The sequence below is a fragment of the Dreissena polymorpha genome, chromosome 4 (assembly GCF_020536995.1).
Source record: "Dreissena polymorpha isolate Duluth1 chromosome 4, UMN_Dpol_1.0, whole genome shotgun sequence".
Taxonomy (NCBI): Eukaryota; Metazoa; Mollusca; class Bivalvia; order Myida; family Dreissenidae; genus Dreissena; species Dreissena polymorpha.
The window spans coordinates 17,191,686-17,213,669 of record NC_068358.1 but is presented as its reverse complement, the minus strand read 5'-3'; the positions used below and the strand labels follow the sequence as shown (position 1 = coordinate 17,213,669).

Genomic DNA, 21,984 nt, shown 5'->3' with positions numbered 1-21,984 from the left:
GTATCTCAAATTGTATTACTTCTAAGTTACTATTACATATATGTATCATATTTATTTTATCAGTCTAACCTTACAGAGAGCTTGTCAAAATCAGCTTCTAGGATACATCTGTCTCTTTCTATTAAAGCGAGTTTGGGTTTTAGAAATTTTAATGTAGTTAATTCCTTACTGCTATTTTTTATTGTGTTTTACTATTTTAACATTGGCACATTATCCCAATAAAAAATAACAAAAATATTGAAAAAATGAGCCCCACTTTGAATTCGTATTTCAATCCTGTATAATATTTTAAGCACTATGTACACCTACCATGATCCAATCTAGTTAATGGGTTCGATCAGAAAGAACTTATATTTTTATATGAAATTGGTGTTATCACATTGGAAAGACATTGCGATATCTTAATAGACCGTTAGTTATTATATATTCATTACAGAAATAAAACCATGATTGAAGACTGAATATTAGCAACAAAAGGCTGGGATATAATGATGTACACTACTGTTCTGGAAAGCCAATAGCATTCAGGTGCAAATACGCGCGAACACCGACAAAATCTACACTTTCATGACGTAAGTGATGCAATATTCTTTGAACGAGTACATTTATCAACCTTTCCACATGCACTACATTACCCAATCAAACGCAGTTTCAAATTGTTCACTTCTTTATTTAAAAACACAATATGATGCATACAACGTATGTTCGCTTAGACGAATATGCATTCGTGCATGCATTTATTTCACATGCCAATGCTTTATGAACTATGGGATAACCACATAGAATATTCTTCCAGCGATTATATTTAATCTTTATGTAAAACTATAATCAAGACAACACGGCAATCGAATACGCTATTCAACGACTTGCCTGATACCTCGAATTATTATGCAAACTAAGCGGTAATTTTGTCTGAACATTCTAAACTAAAACAGTAACAAACAATGCATGATCAAAACATATCGTTTATTTTACGTGTAAATGCTGATTTAATTTAGATTCTTTATTGTGTATGTTAATGGCACTGCTAAAAGATAAAAATAAGAAACAAACAACGAATCCAAAATCCATATTAAGTTTTTGAACCGAGACTGGCACACCGATAACGGCTTTGAAATGCGAATGCTGCAATTAAAGAACAAAAGATTTGAAACATATCATTTTTACAGTAATTCTTACAGTGCTTAATCGAGATGATGTGTTATTAAATGTGTCTTGTTCTGATAAAACTGCACATGCTAATCTGGGACGACACTTTACGCACATGTATTAAGCCCAGTTTTCCCACAACGCGGCTCAAATAATGAAACGAGAGCGTCAGAGAATGAAGCAGAAGACAAACTCTGTATTAACTGGAAAAACTGTTCACGAAAATTAATTCACGTATCAACCTCAATGTTGACTGACATATACTTTTGTTTTAAAGCATTAAGTCAACGAACAGCTCATGGAGATAAACATCATTGATATCGCCGTGTCATGAAAAGAAATATATCTTTGCTATGGTTAAATGAATAGTTTTCCCTATGAAAAAATGGGTAGACGTTCAAGAAATAACAAACACGAATTCCACTTCTAAAACTATCGCTAGTACTACATAAATTATGACTCCTAATATTGCAAATACTAATTACAATACTCGTTCTTCATTGTGGACTACCATTTTAACTTCTTTACTACATCTTCCAAAAATACTTTATGAAAAAACAACAAAAGCAATGACACCAACTACGACTTTCAATACTGCTAATATATTACTTCACTACTACTACGACTTATTGTATGCAGCCATGTTTATCTCAGTTCGTCCATGCACGCATGAGTTATCAGGCACAGAATGACAGAGGTGTAAACAAAACTTGCATAAATGTGATCCAAATGCCATAAAATGATATGTTGATGTGTAGTTTAAAACAACACGATTTTTAATAACAATTGACACACATAGACGATTATATAACCTTGGGTAATTAAATAATAATATAATATTTAATAAACTAAAATAACACCGTTAAAAATGGCACGTTTGAGAATCAATATAAATGCAACTATTATTAAATAATAATATAATATTTCATAAACTTAAATAACACCGTTAAAAATGGCACGTTTGAGAATCAATATAAATGCAACTGTGCGTTGTTTGTTATACGATGGCAAAATAATGAACTTAAGTAAATGTACAAGCAATCTACTCAACAACATTCGGAAATAGCCAGTGTTGTATAACGTCGAAAAAACGATAAAGAGGCTATAACAGTTGGTAAAACTGTTGTCGACACATACATTCCTAAGATTCGAATTTCCAGAGTGATGTCCCAACAAGTTATGTTCGAAAGGCATGTATGCCTCAACCAAGTTCTCATAACATACATAAAAAGTAATTCATTTAAATCACCAACAGGTAGGACACAACAAGCAATACATATCACTACAAGAACGTGGGTAAAAATGTCTGGAACATATTGTGTACGAAACTTTTCAGATAGGATTACATGAATGCACGAAAAAGTCGTATAATCGTATAATCTCGCTTTAAGGTATACATTCGCGATTTACTACCCTAAGGATAACGCAATAAATAAATAACACTGCGATTTTTATGCATATATCGTTTATGTATTTATTAGATGCTTGTGGATATTGCTGAGTGACGTAATTGATTACACACTGAGTCTTTTAAAAGCGCATTCAATAGTCAGCTGCAAGTGATGAAGGTAACACATGCATGCCATTTCTACATGTATATTAATAATAAAACAGAAATGCCACATGTGAATGGCACCGTAAACCACGACGACGAAGAAAAGAAAAGTTGTAAAATAACGTATTTCTTTATAATTATTAGTTTAAATTGAAAATATCACGACTGGTATATTACATTACTTAAAAAAAGTTAGTATTTTCAGTATATTCGGTAATAAAATTTCGCGATGTGAAATCGAAAGTACATCGCGAAAATAGGTGACATAACGATATACACACTATAAATAACGCGAGTAGATTGATAATTTTATATATAGATTTATACAATTCACTACGCATGCACAATTTGCATTCCTGGGTTTACCACGTGACGATGATGATCAATCTACTGGCGTTAACTAGTACCTGGTACCGGTACCCAGTAACATTTATAACTCGTATTCGATTCTAATGAATAAGTGAAATATTGGTGTGATATTTAACGTCAGTACACAAAACTCAAGTCGTAGATCCATATTCTAGATTAAAATAGCAAATATTATTCAGACTCATGAGAATTGCTTGTTACTATTCATACTGCCGAGACGCCATTTACTTGGCCAATTACTTTCTCGTCCTATTGGTGTTACGGATTTGGATTTACATTAAGCCGGCTCCATTGAGTAATATACGGTGTGCAATCCAATAAAAATGTACGGTATGTGTTCGTCTGCATAAAAGGAGGACTATTTAGCTGAAACAAAATTGCTAACTGTTTGGTTAACATGATGACCTTAACATAGATCAACTGATAGTTTGGGTGTTTAACATTAAGTCGAATAAGACGATTTAATGATTACAAGTTATTATGTCGTTATAGTACCGGTTCATCAAAAATTAATGTAATTCATAATAAAAATGCATCAATTTTTATGAAAGCATATGTTCTTTTCAGACGAATTGAATTTTTCATGTTCGAAATCGATAATAATCTCGCGAAAAAAGGGACATTGTTTTAGTAGACAACAGTGGTTATAAGGCTAACAGACGTCTTATTTAATTATGTTGATTTCTATAATAGAGATTATAGCTATATTTTCTTGTAATGCGTGTTTTCTATTCGTTTCCCTACGTGATATAAGGTCATTGACAATAACTTACTTTTCCTATACTATCAATGCGATTCATGCGAAAAAAATTGGATTGTTAATTTAATTGGATAATGGACTGTAACATTAAAGATTAAAGCAACACATGTCTGCAGTGGTTTGGAGACTTTGACTTTTAATATATGTGTCAGTACGAAATGTATTACATAACTTGTTGATTCTGTGTACTTATTCTAACAAACACCATGCACATAAAACGATAATGATCTATCGACCAACAGAATGATAATCATTATCTTCAATCCACAGCCTTGTCGCCACTATTCACACCACCAGAGCTCAGTATCTTAGACAAGACTGCGCACCATATGTCACTATAAACTGAAGTACATGTACTTAACTTAGTTACTGTAATTGAATATGTTAGGCCAATTGTAGAGTATAGAAGAAAATTAAACAAAAGTTTAGAATGGTTCTAAATAACACTACATGATAAGGGATATTTTTTCGAGCTACTATATTTTTACATAAATTCAATTCCTTGCGACCATTCTTTTCCTTCTCGAATGATATAAAAGGCATTAATTTGCAGAATCCTTTCGGCAGCAAAAATATATGTCAACATAGCTATTTTGAACACTATGCTCATGTTAAGTGATTTTGTTCCCATCCAAATAAGTCATTTATGTGTATATTGTTAAACATATGTATTATTATTTTTAAAGGTATGTACAATAAACTTAAAATGTGCGTAGATACTATTTGTTTTAAAAGATAATACATCGAAAACGAGTGTCCTCAACTGAAAGGCTTGTTAGAGAGCTTATAAAAACCCTCATTAAATTTGTTTTCTTGGTTGGCTTAAGCAATCAAAACTGCTATATATATAATTCTGTTTTTTTAACGATATAACGATTATAGCAAAATGTGATTTTGATAACCCTAAAGACATGCTACCTCGAGCACAAATGCGATATACAAGTATGTGTGATTTAACGGCCAATTTTGAATACATAGAATGCATCTTAGAGTTACCATAAGAAAGGCAACCCGTCAAATCTTATACATTATTATTCAACAATGAACCCTCTTGTGTATTCTTTTGAACACAAATGACTTCAGTTAAGGACAGCTTGTATTTGTTTGCTTTGTTGTTCTGGACAAATGAGCACAAAGCTAGATAAATGGCCGATAAGCAATGCTAACAAGAAATAGCATTCTTTTGCAAAATCAGAAAGATAGTCGATTCATGCTTTTGTTTTTACTTTGGTTTAAAACAAAATGCAAATAATATATTTAAATATATAAAGATTTTTCTTGTTTTTAAATATACTATATCAAACATGAACTGTCATACCCGTTTTGAAAGACAATCGTTATAGCACTAGTGCTAGGACGATATAAAAGTGTGTCAATCGTTTCATAACGTCGCCTGAGACAGAAGAATTGACGATAGGTGAAAAAAAGGCTATAAGGTTCGAGCAAGTCAATTGCTATTAGACGTATTCCTAGGACGGCTTGCACTGACGGTTTGACCATGAGCTACCAATTGGGTAATTTGAGAGAACTATACTTCTCTGATTGACATATACAACATAATGGCTTGCCCAAGTTATATTTTCTACATGCATTGAAGGATTTCAAAATCTTGATCACACATGTTAACCTATATGACAAAATATGTTATACACATACACCATATAGCAAAGTCTAAGATCAAGGTCATATTTAAGTGCTCAATTCATTAAAATATCATTTTAAAGGAATGTTTTTTTCGAGCTATATATTACTAATATATACAACGATTTTTTAATAACTTGACACAAATACTTCGCTATATCTGATTATGAGTTGCACACAAAATCAAGACATATATACTTAAGGTTGATATCATACTGTAAGGTCAAAGGTCGTTAATATAACATTTTAATGCTTACATATCGCTTCTTCGATTTTACTTTCAAAATATCTTGTCAGAAATGTTAACCTGTAATAGATTAAATATTCCCCACAATGACCAGATAGCTGTCTTCAAGGACAAAGTAATGATCAAAGATTAAGATCTCTTCAAGGCAAGGTCATACATTGAGATGAAAGGCCGAAACAAATTTAAAGCATGCTACAAATAACATATCATTTATATTTATCTCATGACTTGAATGATTAAGAAAAAAACAATATGTATTTTTAATGACCAATGTATTTCCCAACTTGGTATCAATGGTAACAAAAAAGAAACTATTTATACTACAATTGTGTGTCGCCTATATTCAGAGAAGGACATTGAAAGAACTTAACAATAAAATGAACCTATCCCAAGAAGCTTAATGTAAGAATCATGTCGTTTCTGCACCAGAAAATCTGCTATGATTTTCTTTGTGTTCGATTTCAATATAAAATCAGTAAGAAAAAAGTATGTACATGTTTTTTCAAATAATACACATTCCACAGACTAACCGTGGATGCGGAAGCAAAGACCATGGTTATAATCGGCCTATAAGTCAATATTGCCTATTATATTAGAAACCAAAGGCCATCACTTCATTAAACAGGTTTCAATATGGCTTATTATTAATTATATACATGATTCTATTATATTGCACAATATATGCAGATTCTGTCAATAGTGAACGAAACAAAGTTTGTATCACACCCACCGCCTATTAAACGACCCGTAATGTAAGGGGGACACATGGTTGGGGTACCATTCTTAAATATTACGGAAGCAAGAAAAGGAGGAAATTACTCATTAAAGAAAGTTCATCTAAGGCTTAATGGAAATACACAAAATATAATGACCGATTTTTATTAAGAAAGAAAGGAATATCAAGATTCTATCCTACCCACACACCAATGGTTGACATGTTAATGATGATGCTTTTCTTTGGCAGGTCTCCAATTTTAAATGTTCTTTAACCGACGTCAACTGTGTTACCGACATGCAAAATATTAGATAAGTATGTGGATTTCAGAAACAAATGTCACATAAATTTAAGCTTAGGATGGGGATGGCACCAAGCCCTGCAGCCCGTATACTTGGTCGCAAGTGTGTGCCGGATTTGCGCTTTTGTGTTGTTTCTGTTGTTGGTTTTGTTAAAAAGGCTTTTTGTAAGGTTGAGAGATCCAGATTAGAGAATAAATTAATTGTTCTGAACACAATTTGAATAAGTCGTGTTGTCGGTGTAACAGTGTAATACTGTGCATTTATGCCCCCGTATCGAACGATCGGGGGTATATTGTTTTTGGTCTGTCTGTCATTGTATGTATGTGTCTGTGTGTCTGTGTATCTGTGTGTCTGTGTGTCTGTCACAAAACTTTAACCGTGGCAATAACTTTTGCAATACAGAATATAGCAACTTGATATTTGGCATGCATGTGTATCTCATGGAGCTGCACATTTTGAGTAGTGAAAAGTCAAGGTCAAGGTCATCTTTCATGGTAAAAGGTCAAATATATGGCTTCAACGCGGTGCAGTAGGGGACATTGTGTTTCACGCGCACAGCTCTTGTTTATGTTTACAAAAGAAATCATGATTTCCAAGTTTGTTCAATGTATTAGAGATCCAGATTACAACAAGTTTGATAATTAATTGTTCGATACACGATTTGAAGATGTAGTATTGATACTATAGCATACTACTTGATTTTAATTGTTTTACGTCTTAACTCACAATTTCAAGATTTCCACAGCATAAGATGGACTACATACATATGCTCAGAAAGCAATAACTCTGAATAGTTGTGTTACTAGTGTAAGATGCAAGAAAAAATAAATGCGGTTTAAAGGCTCCTATTTGTACTACACACACAATACTTGGCCACAATTGAGTACTCAAAAAAATCAAGAATGCTAAATGCATATGCAGTCTTACATCTCGAAACATTATTGCATTATCTGGACAAAAGCCAAGTAAACGCTTTACATATATAATAATAAATCTTAATTCAATTAACGGCTCTTGCTGGTATCAATGCTATAGCACCAGTTGACTCTATTAATAAAAACAATTCTGCATTCATGCCGATACAATTATGTAATAGAATCTACCACTGTATAAATAATGTTAGAAAATCCCATGTGACTTGAATCACGAAAGAGAAAACGTTTGAAGTGAAGTGGAAGCATTTATAATTAATAAATCAATTCAAACCGATATCTGTAAAGTCAATCATGTGAACATTCAAACCTACATTAAGTTTAGTCGCTAATTAATGTAGTAATATCACAAATCTAAGTGGTTTCAAAATAGATCCACTTCATATCCCTTGTATTGATTTGAGTGCCAGCACAGACTTAATGCAAATTGCAAATTAATGGTTAGTATTATTTTTGTGCACTTGCTTTGCATTGAAGTATATGCTAACAAAAAAGCTGAGTGATGAACATCAGTATCCAAACTCTAACAATACATGTATTGCTTGGGAGAATTCGCAACAAGTCATTTGTATACCTTTTAACCGAATCATACATTCATATAAAGGATTTTATCTTCTTTTTCCTAGTACCATCCATTCGTATAAAATCAGCCATCCACCTAATTAAGAATCTAAAACATATATCTGATAAAATATAGTCATTGATTTTTATTTTAAAATTCTGTCATATATACATATATATATATATATATATATATATATATATATATATATATATATATATATATATATATATATATATATATATATATATATATATTTTGTTGGGGGGGTTAACATAATACATGTTCAGAATTCGTGTATACATCAGGATTTCTAGGGTTCCATTCTAAAATCGGTGTGCTACTAAGAACATATATGATAGGTTAATTATGTCGCAATAGTTTGGTTTATTATCAAGAACTGTTTGGCAAACATATGTACTGATGTAGTTAATGTAGAATGTGTCAGAATAAAATAAATTGTGTATTTACATTCGATAGCATTCACGTTTGAAATATCAACCGTGTTGGATGGTTTTCACATTAAAAACGTATGTTACATTTTTATTGCATATATGTGTCAATCATCTTCTTTTTATTGTTAACGTGACTCTATCGAATAGTTGCGGCGTTTTGTGGTTTTCCAAAAAACGCCGCAACTATTCGATTAGGGTTAACCCATAAATTGAAGTCAACGGTTTAAAATATACTTATCCCGTATTACGCTTATTAAAAAAAACAATCCCTCGTTACAAGCAAGTGCGCTTATGACGACCCACGGCATTTTTTGCAATCCTCGCGCGTCTTGTGTCGCCAAAAGAACGCGACTGGAGCGCCAGCCCGGTGTGACGATGATATTTTGAGACATTTTCAAATGTTTGTGCATATTCATGCAAGGCTACACACTCGTTTATAACTTCTGTTTAAGCCACACACTATACATATATTATGTTTAATTCCATTTACTTGGAAGACTCATATGCTCCCAGTAGGATAGACAGCCTTTTTGAACAGAAAATTCCGAATATTACTCATCGATGTAACATTCTGAGGTTCCGTATTAATCGACTTAATACTGTAAAAGCTTTTTAAATATGACATTATATGGATAACCATACCAGTTGCAAGTCATTATGTTTAGCTAGCTTCCTTCATTATATCAACTCTATCCATTAGCGCTTTTCAGCTTGTAACAATACAAAACTAGTTAACAATCACTGCCATTGCTGTAGTAACGTTCACAAATGGACATTTAAGCTACGAGATCATGAAAAATCTTATTATAAAATTGTGGCCCTTTATTAAAGAAACCGATTGCCAAACAGTAAGACACAAATTTTCAAATTACTAGACAAGACATACATGTACACAACAAACACACAAATGAATAAATCTGTAATGTAGTAACAGCCTTGTCGTGAACGGTAAATGCAAATAAATCGGGATTTAAACCGGTTTTAACAGGAGCATCAAATCTCACAATTCATTGGCCCGATACATGATTATTTCGAAATCTTACTAATGTTTACATTTATATGTAAATGCATATGTGCCCAATGGTATATAAGTACTCTATAATCAAATAGAAGGTCAATTACGGACCGTATATGCGAAAACGAATTAAGCAGCATTAACCCATTTATGCTTAGTGGACTCCTCCATTTTTCTAAATTGGATCAATTTATTTCCAAAATTAGGGATGTCTAGTACATTAATTTCTATATTTAGAATATTTCTTACAGAAATTATTTTAAGCAAACAGCGCAGACATTGATGAGACGCCGCATCATGCGGCGTCTAATATGGGTTAATGCTGTTTACCAAGGCCTTTTTTCTAGACGCTATGCATAAATGGGTTAACCATACAAGAAAGTAAAGTCAAAGTACGTCCCACTCATTATTGTTCACCAATTGCTCAAAGCCAAAATTGATAAAAATGCTTCATAACAATTCAAAGTTCCAAGAGCAACCTTTTATAAGCTTACTGATAGATATCAATGCACACGTTTGACCTAGAATTCTTGCGTTAATGTATGCAGCGAGAATGGATGAATTTTCTATTTATTTTTTTTTTTTTTTTTTTTTTTTTTTGCATACATTTTAATTTTGCCGTATAGTAATACATGTACATACATTCATATACAATTCATGTAAAATCGTTCAACATACATAGCAAATAATAAACACGTACATGTAGGGTGTGTATAGCCATGAGAGTAGTAATCAAAAATTGATATTCAACACATGTTTAAATTTCGAATTCGGAAAAAGGAAAGAAAATAAAAATACTGTATAATTATTCTTCATAGATTGAAGATTCACATCAATGGATATTAACATAGTTTCGATCATATCCCATTCCTGTTTAACTATTAACATATATTTGTCTTTCATTTTTTGCAACAAAAAAAAACAAAGAAAAAAACAACAATATTGGTTTCCTTATAAAAGTAAAAGTAACAACATTGGTTTACTTATAAAAGTAAAGTAACATGTCATAACAGTAGAGTAACACATGTATGTGTGTGTAATTTTTTTCTATTTATAAAATAATATGCACATAAGGAAGATGAATTATTTAATTGCTGAGTCGCATTATGTGTATTAAATTTAAAGTGCAGATTTAACAAAATGCAGATGTGACGAACTATACATATATTAGGTGTTATGATTAATAAAGTAGTTGCATGGGATGTCTGAAAACGTTTTGACTCATGACCAGTTTTTCGATTCTTCTTCTGTTTTTATTTTTGTTTTGTATATTTCAATTGTTTGTTTCATGCTATTTACAAGTCCAAATTTTGAGGGCTTTCTAATTTTCTTTTGAGAATCAAAAATGTACCGATTGATTTAAGGCATACAATGTTTATATCAGTCAGTTTGGAATTTGTAATCCCAAGTATTAGATCCTGACATGTCAGCTGAGTTAGTAAGCTAGGTCTACTTCTCTTGATGATTTCAACAGAAAATTTAACAATTTCTTGGGTAAAGGGGCAGTACCAGAACAAGTGTGTTATGTTTTCTATTTCATTATTACAGAATGTACATAGATTATTGGCAACAATTTTCATCTTGAACATTATAGATTTTGTTCCCAATATTCCGTGGATAATTCTTCACTGCAACCATATAATATATCCCTAGTTAAATTGAACACCAGTGTATATACCTTTTTCCAATCTATATTTACAAATTCTGAATTCCATTTTGTTTGACTAGTTGAAATATAACTATTTTGAATTAATATTTTATAAATATTTTGTCTTCTTTAGGACTGGTTACTATTTTCTTTATATAAGTCGGTAGTATAGGCCCTTGGGTTTTATTGTTTAAATTTGACATGTTATGACAATTTCCAATGTATCTTCTTATAATGCTGGTTAATCATTGGTTTAATAGGAAATTAACATGTGTTCCTAGAAGTAATTCCAGAGATTCTTTGGAAATAAAACAATCACTTTCTATCATCATGTCTCTTAAAAAGCGGATACCTCTTTCATATAAACTTTTCATATTAATATGACTGTTGTTCACTTTAAAATTATGATTATAAAATAGTGGCATGTCCAGAATATCATCACTTTTTATTATTGGCAGCTTTTCAATATACAATATATATGCTTTCAATACATCAAGCCAAAATTTATTTTTTAGCTGTAAACATACTTTCTCGGTGTACAATTTACCAGTGTTAACAATTGTTTTAAAGTCTATTATCGATTTAACAAGTGTGTAACAATTTCCTTCGCTTGACACAAATCTCTTCAGCCATGTTAGTTTCGTGTATTTCTCAAATGAACATATATCAATCATATTTAAACCGCCTTCATTGTAAAAGATTTTATTTAAATGTTTCATGGTTTCTATTTTTGGTGTTAGTAGTAATATAAATAAATGCGTAAGTAAAGGTAATAGTAATGATTTAACAATTGTTATTTTTCCAAGTGGTGTTATATTTCTGCGATTCCAATGACTTATAGCTCTTCTTATACTTTCAATTTTATGTGTGAAGTTTGTTTCTACCATGTTTTCTAAGTTAACATCAAAGGTTATTCCAAGAATTTTAAAAGTAGTAGCTCCCCATGTCAGTTTATATTTAGTTTTAATTGATCAAGTACTATACTTCATTGAGCCTAAGCAAATTAAATTAGTTTTGTCATAGTTAATGGTTAGTCCTGAGTACCTTGAAAATTCATGAAGCATGTCTACGGTACAAGTTAGGGATGATTCTGATCCGTCAAGTAGTAGAGATGTATCGACAGCAAATTGAGAATTTTATATTCTATGTCTTTTATTCTTATTCCTTTTTATTTTTTGCTTTCCCTTATTTTAATAGCGAGAATTTCTGCACATATAATAAAAATGTAAGCACTTATTGGGTCTCCTTGACGACAGCCCCTCTCTATACAGAAGGTGTTCGACAAGAATCCATTTATTTTTATTGAGGCCATAGTGTTATGCAAGAACATGGATATCCATTTTTGAAACATTGGTCCGAAATAAAAAAAACTAAAGGTGGTTTCTATAAATTGGAAAGACAAGGTATCGAACGCTTTTTCAAAATCGATTGTCATTAGTAAACAAGGTAAATTATTATCTTCAGCGTATTTCAGGATGTCATAAAGTAACCTTGTGTTTTCACCAATAAATCGTTCTTTAATAAAGCCAGTTTTATCTTTGGAGATTAAAATATCAAGTACAGTTTTTAGTCTATTTTCTATAGATCCTGATGCTAGTTTGTAAACAACATTTAATAAAGTGAATGGTCTTAAATTTTTCAGATGACACTTGGGCTTGTTTTCTTTTGGTATGCAAGTTATAAATCCATGTTTTTGTGTTATGGATAAGGAATTTGTAATAACGGCATAATTAAGACTTCTTACAACAAAATGACCTAACTTTTTCCAAAATACTTTAAAGATTTCAGCAGTGAATCCATCAGAGCCTGGACTTTTGTCAGATTTCATGTTTTTAAGAGATATGGATACTTCCTCAATATTAAGCATTCCTTCTAATGAGTCAGATTGAACTTTATTCAACTTTGGTACATCAACACTAGATAAATCAGCGTTTATGTCATAATTAATTTCGGTGTCTTTCTTTTGTACAATGTTTTATAAAATGAGACAGCTTCATTTAAAATTTCATTTTGATCCTGCAACTTAACACCATTTTCTAGTTCAATGAAAGGTATCGACTTGTTTATATAATAGCTTGATTCCAGCGAGCAAAAGCATTTTGACGGTTTTTCCCCATCTTCTATCCATTTAGCTCTAGAACGAATAAAATACCCTTTAAGTTTATTTTCCCTTATATTTTCTAATCTAATTCGTGATGTAGTTCTATTAGTTGGTCTTTATTTGTTTTATTTAGTAATTTTTGAAGTCTGTCAATTTCCTGTATAAATCAGATTCGCGGTTTTTGTTTAGTTTACTTTTATATGACGAGAATGAAATAGTTTTTCCTCTGATTTCCATCAGTAATGTTTCTAGGAATAGCTAGTCGTTGATGACAAATTGTATATTATTATTGTCAATTTGTTCAATGTTTTCAAAGTTGTAAATGGGAAAACAATATTGTTGCTTAACATTTTCAATCAAAGTATTAATGCAGTTTAAATAGTATATATCCTTTAACAATGTATTGTTGAATTTCCATAGACCTTTTCCATGTGCTACATCTTCAAAACTTTTCTAAATTTTGCTATTTCCAAAATGAGCCTTTCAATGAAGAAACGTCTTATTTGTATATTTCCTTCGATGAGAAATCAAACGCCGTCTGATCATTATTTTATACACATCTTTAGTGGTTATAAAGAAACTTCAACAGACGGATGAATAAGTGCTGGGTAAGATTAATTCTTGTTTGACTAAATCGTAAATGTACAACTGGTGTTGCATATTGAATATCACGATACCAGATATTTCAGATTTTCCAATCGCATATTCAGCTGAAAACAATGTCTATTAAATTACATACAGGGAAAATAAAATCGGTACATGTCTGCTAGTTCGTTTGATGCTAGTTAACCATAAACAACATTACATCGTACACACAAGTAAAAATAATGATAATCGCATGCGACAAGGCCTGTTTCACTTGAGAATAATATCGACAAGTCATGCGCTTAATGGCAGGTTCATAAATAATACATAAACACATCCAGAAATACATCACCTGAATATAAAACATGTGCATATGGACCGTGCTCTGTGAAATTGGGGTTTAATGCATGTGCGTAAAGTGTCGTCCTAGATTCTCCAGTGCAGTCCGCAAAGGCTAATCAGGGACGGCATTTTCTGCATAAGATAGATATTTGCTAAAAAGAGACTTTTCTGTAAATATTTTTTTATAAAAGCTGAAAGTGTCGTCCCTGCTTAGCATGTGTGGACTGCATACGCTACTCTGGGGCAACACTTTGCGCAAATGCATTAAACCCCCTTTTCACACAACACGCCCCATATAAATTATAGTGAGGTCATTCAAACGTCACGTTGTTTAAGTGAACCTGGTAATTTCTGGGAAATCTGACCTTAATGCATGTGCGTCAAGTATCGTTCCAGATAAGCCTGTGCAGGGACATTCATTCCGCCTACACCGATATTATGTTTAGATGATACTTTGTATTAACACAAAATACCATTAAAGCAGAAAATGTAGTCCCTAGTTAGCCTGTGCCGGCTGCACGGGCTAATCTGGGATGTCTTTTTACGCGCAGGAATTCATCCAAACTTTTCTCGAATGAGACTAACGGTTACACATACACTCTGTCTTCATGATAATAAGCGAGATTTATACAAAGCTTTCATCGTACAATTGGATGAGATAAGAAACTGAAATGCACGCCAATACCTACTTAATTCAAAGTCGGGCGCGATGCTGGAGTCATATTTGGTCTTGTTTCCAGTAGAGGTCGGGTCTGCTATTCCCAGGATATCGCTCAGGATTTTCTGCCTGTAAGAGTTCACATTTTTAAAATCGACCAATGGCAACATCTGATATAGGTTAAGTTATGTGTAATAAAGAGCAACGAGAGTCGTCTGCAGAAAAGTTGAAATATATTTATTATTGTGACATGTGTTTATATGTCACAAATGAGTTATGTGATCAGACGAAAATAATACAGGAAATAATTTAATTATATATGTTAAACATACACCGATTTACATTTCTAGCGCATATAGACAGTTAACTATGAGTTATTAGTTACGCAAATTGGTGCCCATTTACGTTTGAACACCTTTTTATAATGTTCTATAATAAACCTATTTAATATTTGTCAATAAAATCACTCATGAACGCTAAGGTTACACTTAGATATTCGCTTGTTTATGGTAAAACTTATTTTTTTACAATAAATTGAACATGTTTGTTTAGTTGTTCCACAATATAAGTTTTTCAGCACTTAGCAAATTCCCTGGTAGCTTAAAATACTTAACATGATATACATTTACCTCGAAAACAATTAACCACAATAAAATAACGTGTGGAATAAATGCATTCATTTATATATAAAGTCAAATGTTGTAAATCACCAGTATTTCAATATAATGTTATGTTTTAGTGTTAATTTATATAATAAATTGGCCGATATTTCAATATAGAATGAAATTTATTTGAAAATTGCGCGTATATAATGTCATTTATTTGAAAATTGCGCGTATATTACTTTTGGTTCTGAATAGACGTAATCTGTATTAGTCAATGAGAGAATATTTTTCTTATAACATTGTTTTATTACATACATAAATAACTAGTGTGTTACACGCATTTTATAAAAAGTCCCAATCCGTCAATTAAGCATAGCATGCAGTCTTGGTATCAAGACAAACTATAAATCATCCATGCAAAGTTCATTCTTCCAAGAAATGATTGTTCCGCAACTATTCGATGGGGATATTTGCATATATACGATAAATCACCATCTACCAGATAACACAACAAGGGCGCCTGTGTTTGACACTCCTCAGGCCCGTAGCAAGAGTTTTGAAAAGGGGGGTGCGAATTTTTTTCCATCGACGATTGTTCTTGAGCAACGAAGTGGCGAAGGGGGTCGGGAGGGGATGTCCCCCTCCTGCAATCGGGAGTTTTGGAGGTTCCCCCTTGACAATTTTGAAAATGGAACGTAAACTACTGCATTCTGGTGACTTTTTAACTGTATTTAGAGACTGAAGTTATAGAAATTTCACTTGCATTGACCCTACTCAGTGACTGATCGACATGAATATGATAAAACATACATGTATTCCTAACCATGTTTTTCAATAACCACCTTTTTGATCAGTCACGGATATACATCATTTTATATGATGTTAAACCCGGCACTAGTATGAGTGCACACACTTTGTTTACATATGCAACAACAAATTTATAGAATGTAAAATCAAACAATAAGAACGGTATAAAATATCATTATTTATTGGTATCTTGGAAACATGATAAATTTGGTGTGTTTCACCATTCCAACATACTACCATTCATAAATCGAGAAAATTAAATAGAAATATTTGACTTGTTTCAAAACAATAAATAAAAATATTTCACTTTTTTTCAAAACAATTATTTGCATGCTACTATGGATAGTACCAGAGGATTCGCATTGCTCTAAACGTGCTAATAGTGTATTGTACAACAAACACTGAATAACAAAACTGGGTCTTCTCTAATCTGCATCAACACTAAAAAGAAATCAAAATGGTATGACCGGTTAATTAAAAATTTTTTTAACTTTTTTAAACAAATAAGTTATCTTTTTTCTAAACCAATTTCATACAAATATAACACTTAAGGCTTTATTAAGACCCTATAACCACAACTGGCCCAATGGTCTCAAAGTTCTTAACAATGTATACCAGGACTTTGAAGAAAAAAAGATGTACTTATTTGCTCATTATATGCTCAAGATCCATCACAGTTGAGGAACATTAAACGTTAACGTCCACCTGATTATATGTTATAACGTTTTTTAAATTCATTATAACAACTGCTTAAGAGTAGGACATTCCTAGTGTCAAGTTTGACATGATTAAAATATTGTGGAAAGTTATTATGTGGAGCAGAACTGATGCCATTAAGTGTTGGTAAACTACAAAAAGCTACATTACTTTGCAGAAATGATTTGTTTTCTTGTCATTCAACAACAAAATTAGCCTGTCTTGAACATAGCTGATATTTGTGTTGCCGGAAAACCATTAAGGGGATCTGAACATGGTTGTACGGGGATATAACAAGAGCATCGCATAACGGGTGCCACGCTCGGCTGCGAAAGCTTATCAGAATATTAATTTTTTTACAGGTCACAGTGACCTTGACCTTTGACCTAGTGACCCAAAAAAGGGTGTGGCATGTAGAACTCATCAAGGTGCAACTGCATATGAAGTTTCAAAGTTGTAGGTGGAAGCACTTTGATTTTAGAGCCTATGTTAAAGTTTGATATTAGAGGTCACAGTGACCTTGACCTTTGACCTTGTGACACAAAAATGGGTGTGTCGTGTAGAACTCATCAAGGTGCATCTACATATGAAGTTTCAATCTTGTAGGTGGAAGCACTTTGATTTTAGAGCCAATCTTAAGGTTTAAGCACGACGCCTACGGCGGACGGCGGACGTCGGAAGGCGGACGAGCTGGCTATGACAATAGCTCGGGTTTTCTCCGAAAACAGGCTCGCTAATAAAAAGACAACGCATTCTGTCGAAAATGCTGTGCACAATGTGTATAAATCGTGGCTTTATCATTGTGTTATGATATCTACTAAAGTTATGACTTTAACAGACATTAATAGCGATGACAAAAGTTACAAAAAAAAGCATTAAGTATCAAATATCTATAAATATCGATTTTATACGGATTAATGCCAGGTTAATACTTTTGCGTTATACAGAAAACAATATCCATTTATAACAAGGATTCCAATTCCATTTTTGCGGGGACCGGCTTCCTAATCATAGATCTTCTCAAATTCTTCTCAAATTTTACTGTCAAATCTTTTGTTGATTTTAACAATTCTACGGTTAAAAATTGTAAATAAAAATCACGCGCTATCTTGGAAACTACTTAATCGAGAAATTAATTATATGGTGACCTGTAGTTTTCATATTGAATACACCATTATTTTAACGCTTAAATAAGAAGACTCACTGGGTGCCTGGAAAAAAATAACAGTTTTTTCGTCAAATAAAGTTGGTTGCAACTTATAGTACAAGTTTTTTACTCGTCAACGCACCCCCCCTCCCCCCCTGGCTATGGGTATTCTCCTTTAAGACGGATGGCAAGTTGGAAAGAATGCCAAAATACATAACGAGTCGGTCTCGCACTCAATATGATATTAATAACAGCAAGTATAGGGATTTACATAGCAAAAGTGCTACATAAAACATATTCTTTATATGTCTTCTGCATTAATGGCTATTATAAAGTTATGAAATATATATATAGTGTGTGTATCTTTTACATATTAAGGTTTGCTAAGGCTTAGCTGAACTTGTGGTAAACATTAACTGGATATTTACTGCTAACTGTTTATAGAAAATCAATCATACACATCAAAATAACAACAAAAATAAAAACTATGTATTTAAATATAATACTTAATACATATACTTATGCATGCATTCAGTCAGAAGAACATCGGCATTTGTTATATTACTCGAAACATTAATTGTATCGCATACCAATATATTTTAAATTGTTACAGAAAGTATATACACACTTTTGGTAATGCACTGTTTAAAATTATTTAACATTACCTGGTAAATTCGGCGTTTAAATTCTCTGAGCAGTTCACTTGACACCAAAGAAAGGTAAAGAAGAACCCCAAAGCGATTCCATTACGCGCCATTTTGTCAAAATTACTTTATATCATCAACAACTTTTTTTTCAAGACCTAACAACACTTAGTCACCAACGCTTTTCAAATGGCGTTCATCGTGGTTTGTTTCCCAACTGAAACTAACGCTTCAGTCAATTTGAACTATTCGCAATAAATATTTAATTCACGAAAAACCGGTTTTCACGCATTCCATGCGAGTGTAATAACACCACATATATCATTCAAAGCACTACATGAATCAAGTTTCTTTCTGCTGTCACTAAACCCCGGAGAGGTGGCTTCAAACCAACAGCGTTTGACTGCCAATACCAGGTGAGAAGAACTGCATAATTCATGACAATTTTCCAGTTTCATTAGCAAAGAGCATGAAGCAACGGCAATCCACAAACAATCAACGAGTTTACAAGTTTCCCCGAACATTAACGCTGTGTAGTGAAAGTTTTCATTAAGATTCACTCCGATCGAGTTTCTACCAGATTTTTCGTAAGTAATCAATATAACAAGGCGTATAAACCTTCCAAATTATTGTCAAATGCGTTCCTTCGGCTAGATATGTATATTCTTACAATCATCGTATTTCTATCTCGATCGAACATCCAATTGGCATCAATATAGTCGCTAGCTCTCCTTATGTTGCAAAGACTGAAGACAAATACTTTCATTGGAATTGTGAACAACAACAAATATAAAGCTTCACAAACACATTGTGATTTGATTACCAGTATATGCCGATCGCATGGAGCTGCTGACGAATACAAATGCCGTTTTTTGCTTTCACTAAATAATAATATAACAAAAATATTGTAGGTGTGTAAATGGGGTTGTTTCCAAACGAAGTAAAAACTTGAAATGTATTGGAAACATGGTGCAAATGATTATCGTATAACTACACACCAATTACAAATCAGTGTTGTAACAGAGTTCTTTCTTGGTGATATGAAATTTAAACTATGATTGATAGCATATATAAGGTCATTTTTAATTTAACAAATTAAAGTTGTACTCGTTTAAATAAATACGGGTTAATGGAATGCTTAAGTTTTTATAAAAAAATCATGTGAATGTATTTTAAAGTAATTGTAAAACAGACTTCACGTATTCATATATCTATTCATGTATTATGAACATTTGAAGTAGTAGAAGTTGAAGTAGTAGTAGTAGTAGTAGTAGTAGTAGTAGTAGTAGTAGTAGTAGTAGTAGTAGTAGTAGTAGTAGTAGTAATAGTAGTAGTAGTAGTAGTAGTAGTAGTAGTAGTAGTAGTAGTAGTAGTAGTAGTAGTAGTAGTAGTAGTAGTAGTAGTAGCAGTAGCAGTAGTAGTAGTAGTAGTAGTAGTAGTAGTAGTAGTAGTAGAAGTAGAAGTAGTAGTAGTAGTAGTAGTAGTAGTAGTAGTAGTAGTAGCAGTAGCAGTCGCAGTAGTAGTAGTAGTAGTAGTAGTAGTAGTAGTAGTAGTAGTAGTAGTAGTAGTAGTAGTAGAAGTAGTAGTAGTAGTAGTAGTAGAAGTAGTAGTAGTAGTAGTAGTAGTAGTAGTAGTAGTAGTAGTTGTTGTTGTTGTTGTTGTTGTTCTTTTTGTAGGGGTTCTATTATTATTATTATTATTATTATTATTATTATTATTTGTATTATTATTATTATTATTATTATTATTATTATTATTATTATTATTATTATTATTATTATTATTATTATCATGGAATCAATAGTTGAGGCGCTTTCTAGCTTTATTATTAATCAGCGACTATGAACGCTTTAGTAGTAAATATATGTAGTGTCAAAACTATCGATGAAAAGCTTTGCAGACGCTATGTTATTTACCGATTACGATTTATGACTTTCAATTAATTGTAAAATATTTTGAACGTGTATTATGGTTAGGAGTGTAAGTTCACTTTTTATCCGATAATCTTAATTTGAATATTATACTCTCTTTTTTTTTCAAAAATCATCATTTCGCCATACTGTGGACAAGTCCCTTTAATGATTAGTGCATATGTATATTATATACTGGTAGTTATACTTGGCAATTTGGCACAACTGCAAAGCACACTTGAAGAATCTATTCAGTGGCGGCATTCTTCCAGAATGGTTAGATTAGGCAAGTAAAATCTAGTAAAATCAAGTAAATTAATGAAACAAATAACAGAATGCTAAAAAGGAACCTCGGGGACGTTGAAAGTCATGCATGGCTGCAAAATGTAAATAATAAATGAAGAAGACATTACTAATGTTTGATCTTCGCACAGAAAGCTGTATGCACTTAAATGCATTAAAACGTTCCTTTACTGCTTATTTGAATCTTTTCATGCATAAAGAAACAAATGGTTTGGTTTTTCAAAATTAATTACTAAAATTAATATCATGTTTTTTTACTAACTACTAATTTCGATGTACCGCTAATAGTATTTATTGCAGCAGTCATATTATGTTAGATCTAAAACTTTCACATCTAAATATGATGAAATAAAATATAAAAGTGTTCAACACATTCTAATATTAATCGCATCAAATGTCCGTGAATACCAAACGCAAGACAAAATGTAAGTAAATAAAATCGGAAGCCTCAATCCTGCTGCCATCATTAATGAATTAACAATCTAACACTATGTCTAATATCATCATCACGACACATCCTTTGAATGCTGACAATTGAGCAAGCCTGGTTCCAATTAACCATCCACACATGGGAATGCTGAATAGGAAATAGTTGTCATTTAGATCTGTTTTCGGTTTCGTAAGTTTATAAGCTGTGATATTTGTGAGCTTTTAAAATTAGCATACACTTCACTATTTCTAATTATGTAATTGGACACTGGCATGATACATATGTTGTGTATTCTCACTAATAAAATATTTAAATGTAAAACATGTAAGCTATTAGACTCTATATAAAATTTACTTATACTTTGACTGAGTGTCACGTTATAAAAACACTCACTTTAGAAATAAGA

General features: G+C 32.1%; 1 protein-coding gene across 1 annotated transcript in view; it reads right to left on the bottom strand.

Annotated features, from left to right (window-relative positions):
• The window catches only part of LOC127875996 (glycine receptor subunit alpha-2-like), a 63,683-nt gene extending 44,513 nt beyond the window's left edge, over nucleotides 1-19,170 (bottom strand). Inside the window, exons 1-2 of the mRNA XM_052420811.1 lie at nucleotides 18,957-19,170; nucleotides 15,068-15,165 (exon numbers count right to left, since the gene is read on the bottom strand). Of these exons, the coding sequence (XP_052276771.1) occupies nucleotides 15,068-15,165; nucleotides 18,957-19,048 (190 nt within the window). The 5' untranslated portion in view covers nucleotides 19,049-19,170. The remainder of the gene's footprint in view (nucleotides 1-15,067; nucleotides 15,166-18,956) is intronic.
• Between the last annotated feature and the right edge of the window lie 2,814 nt (nucleotides 19,171-21,984).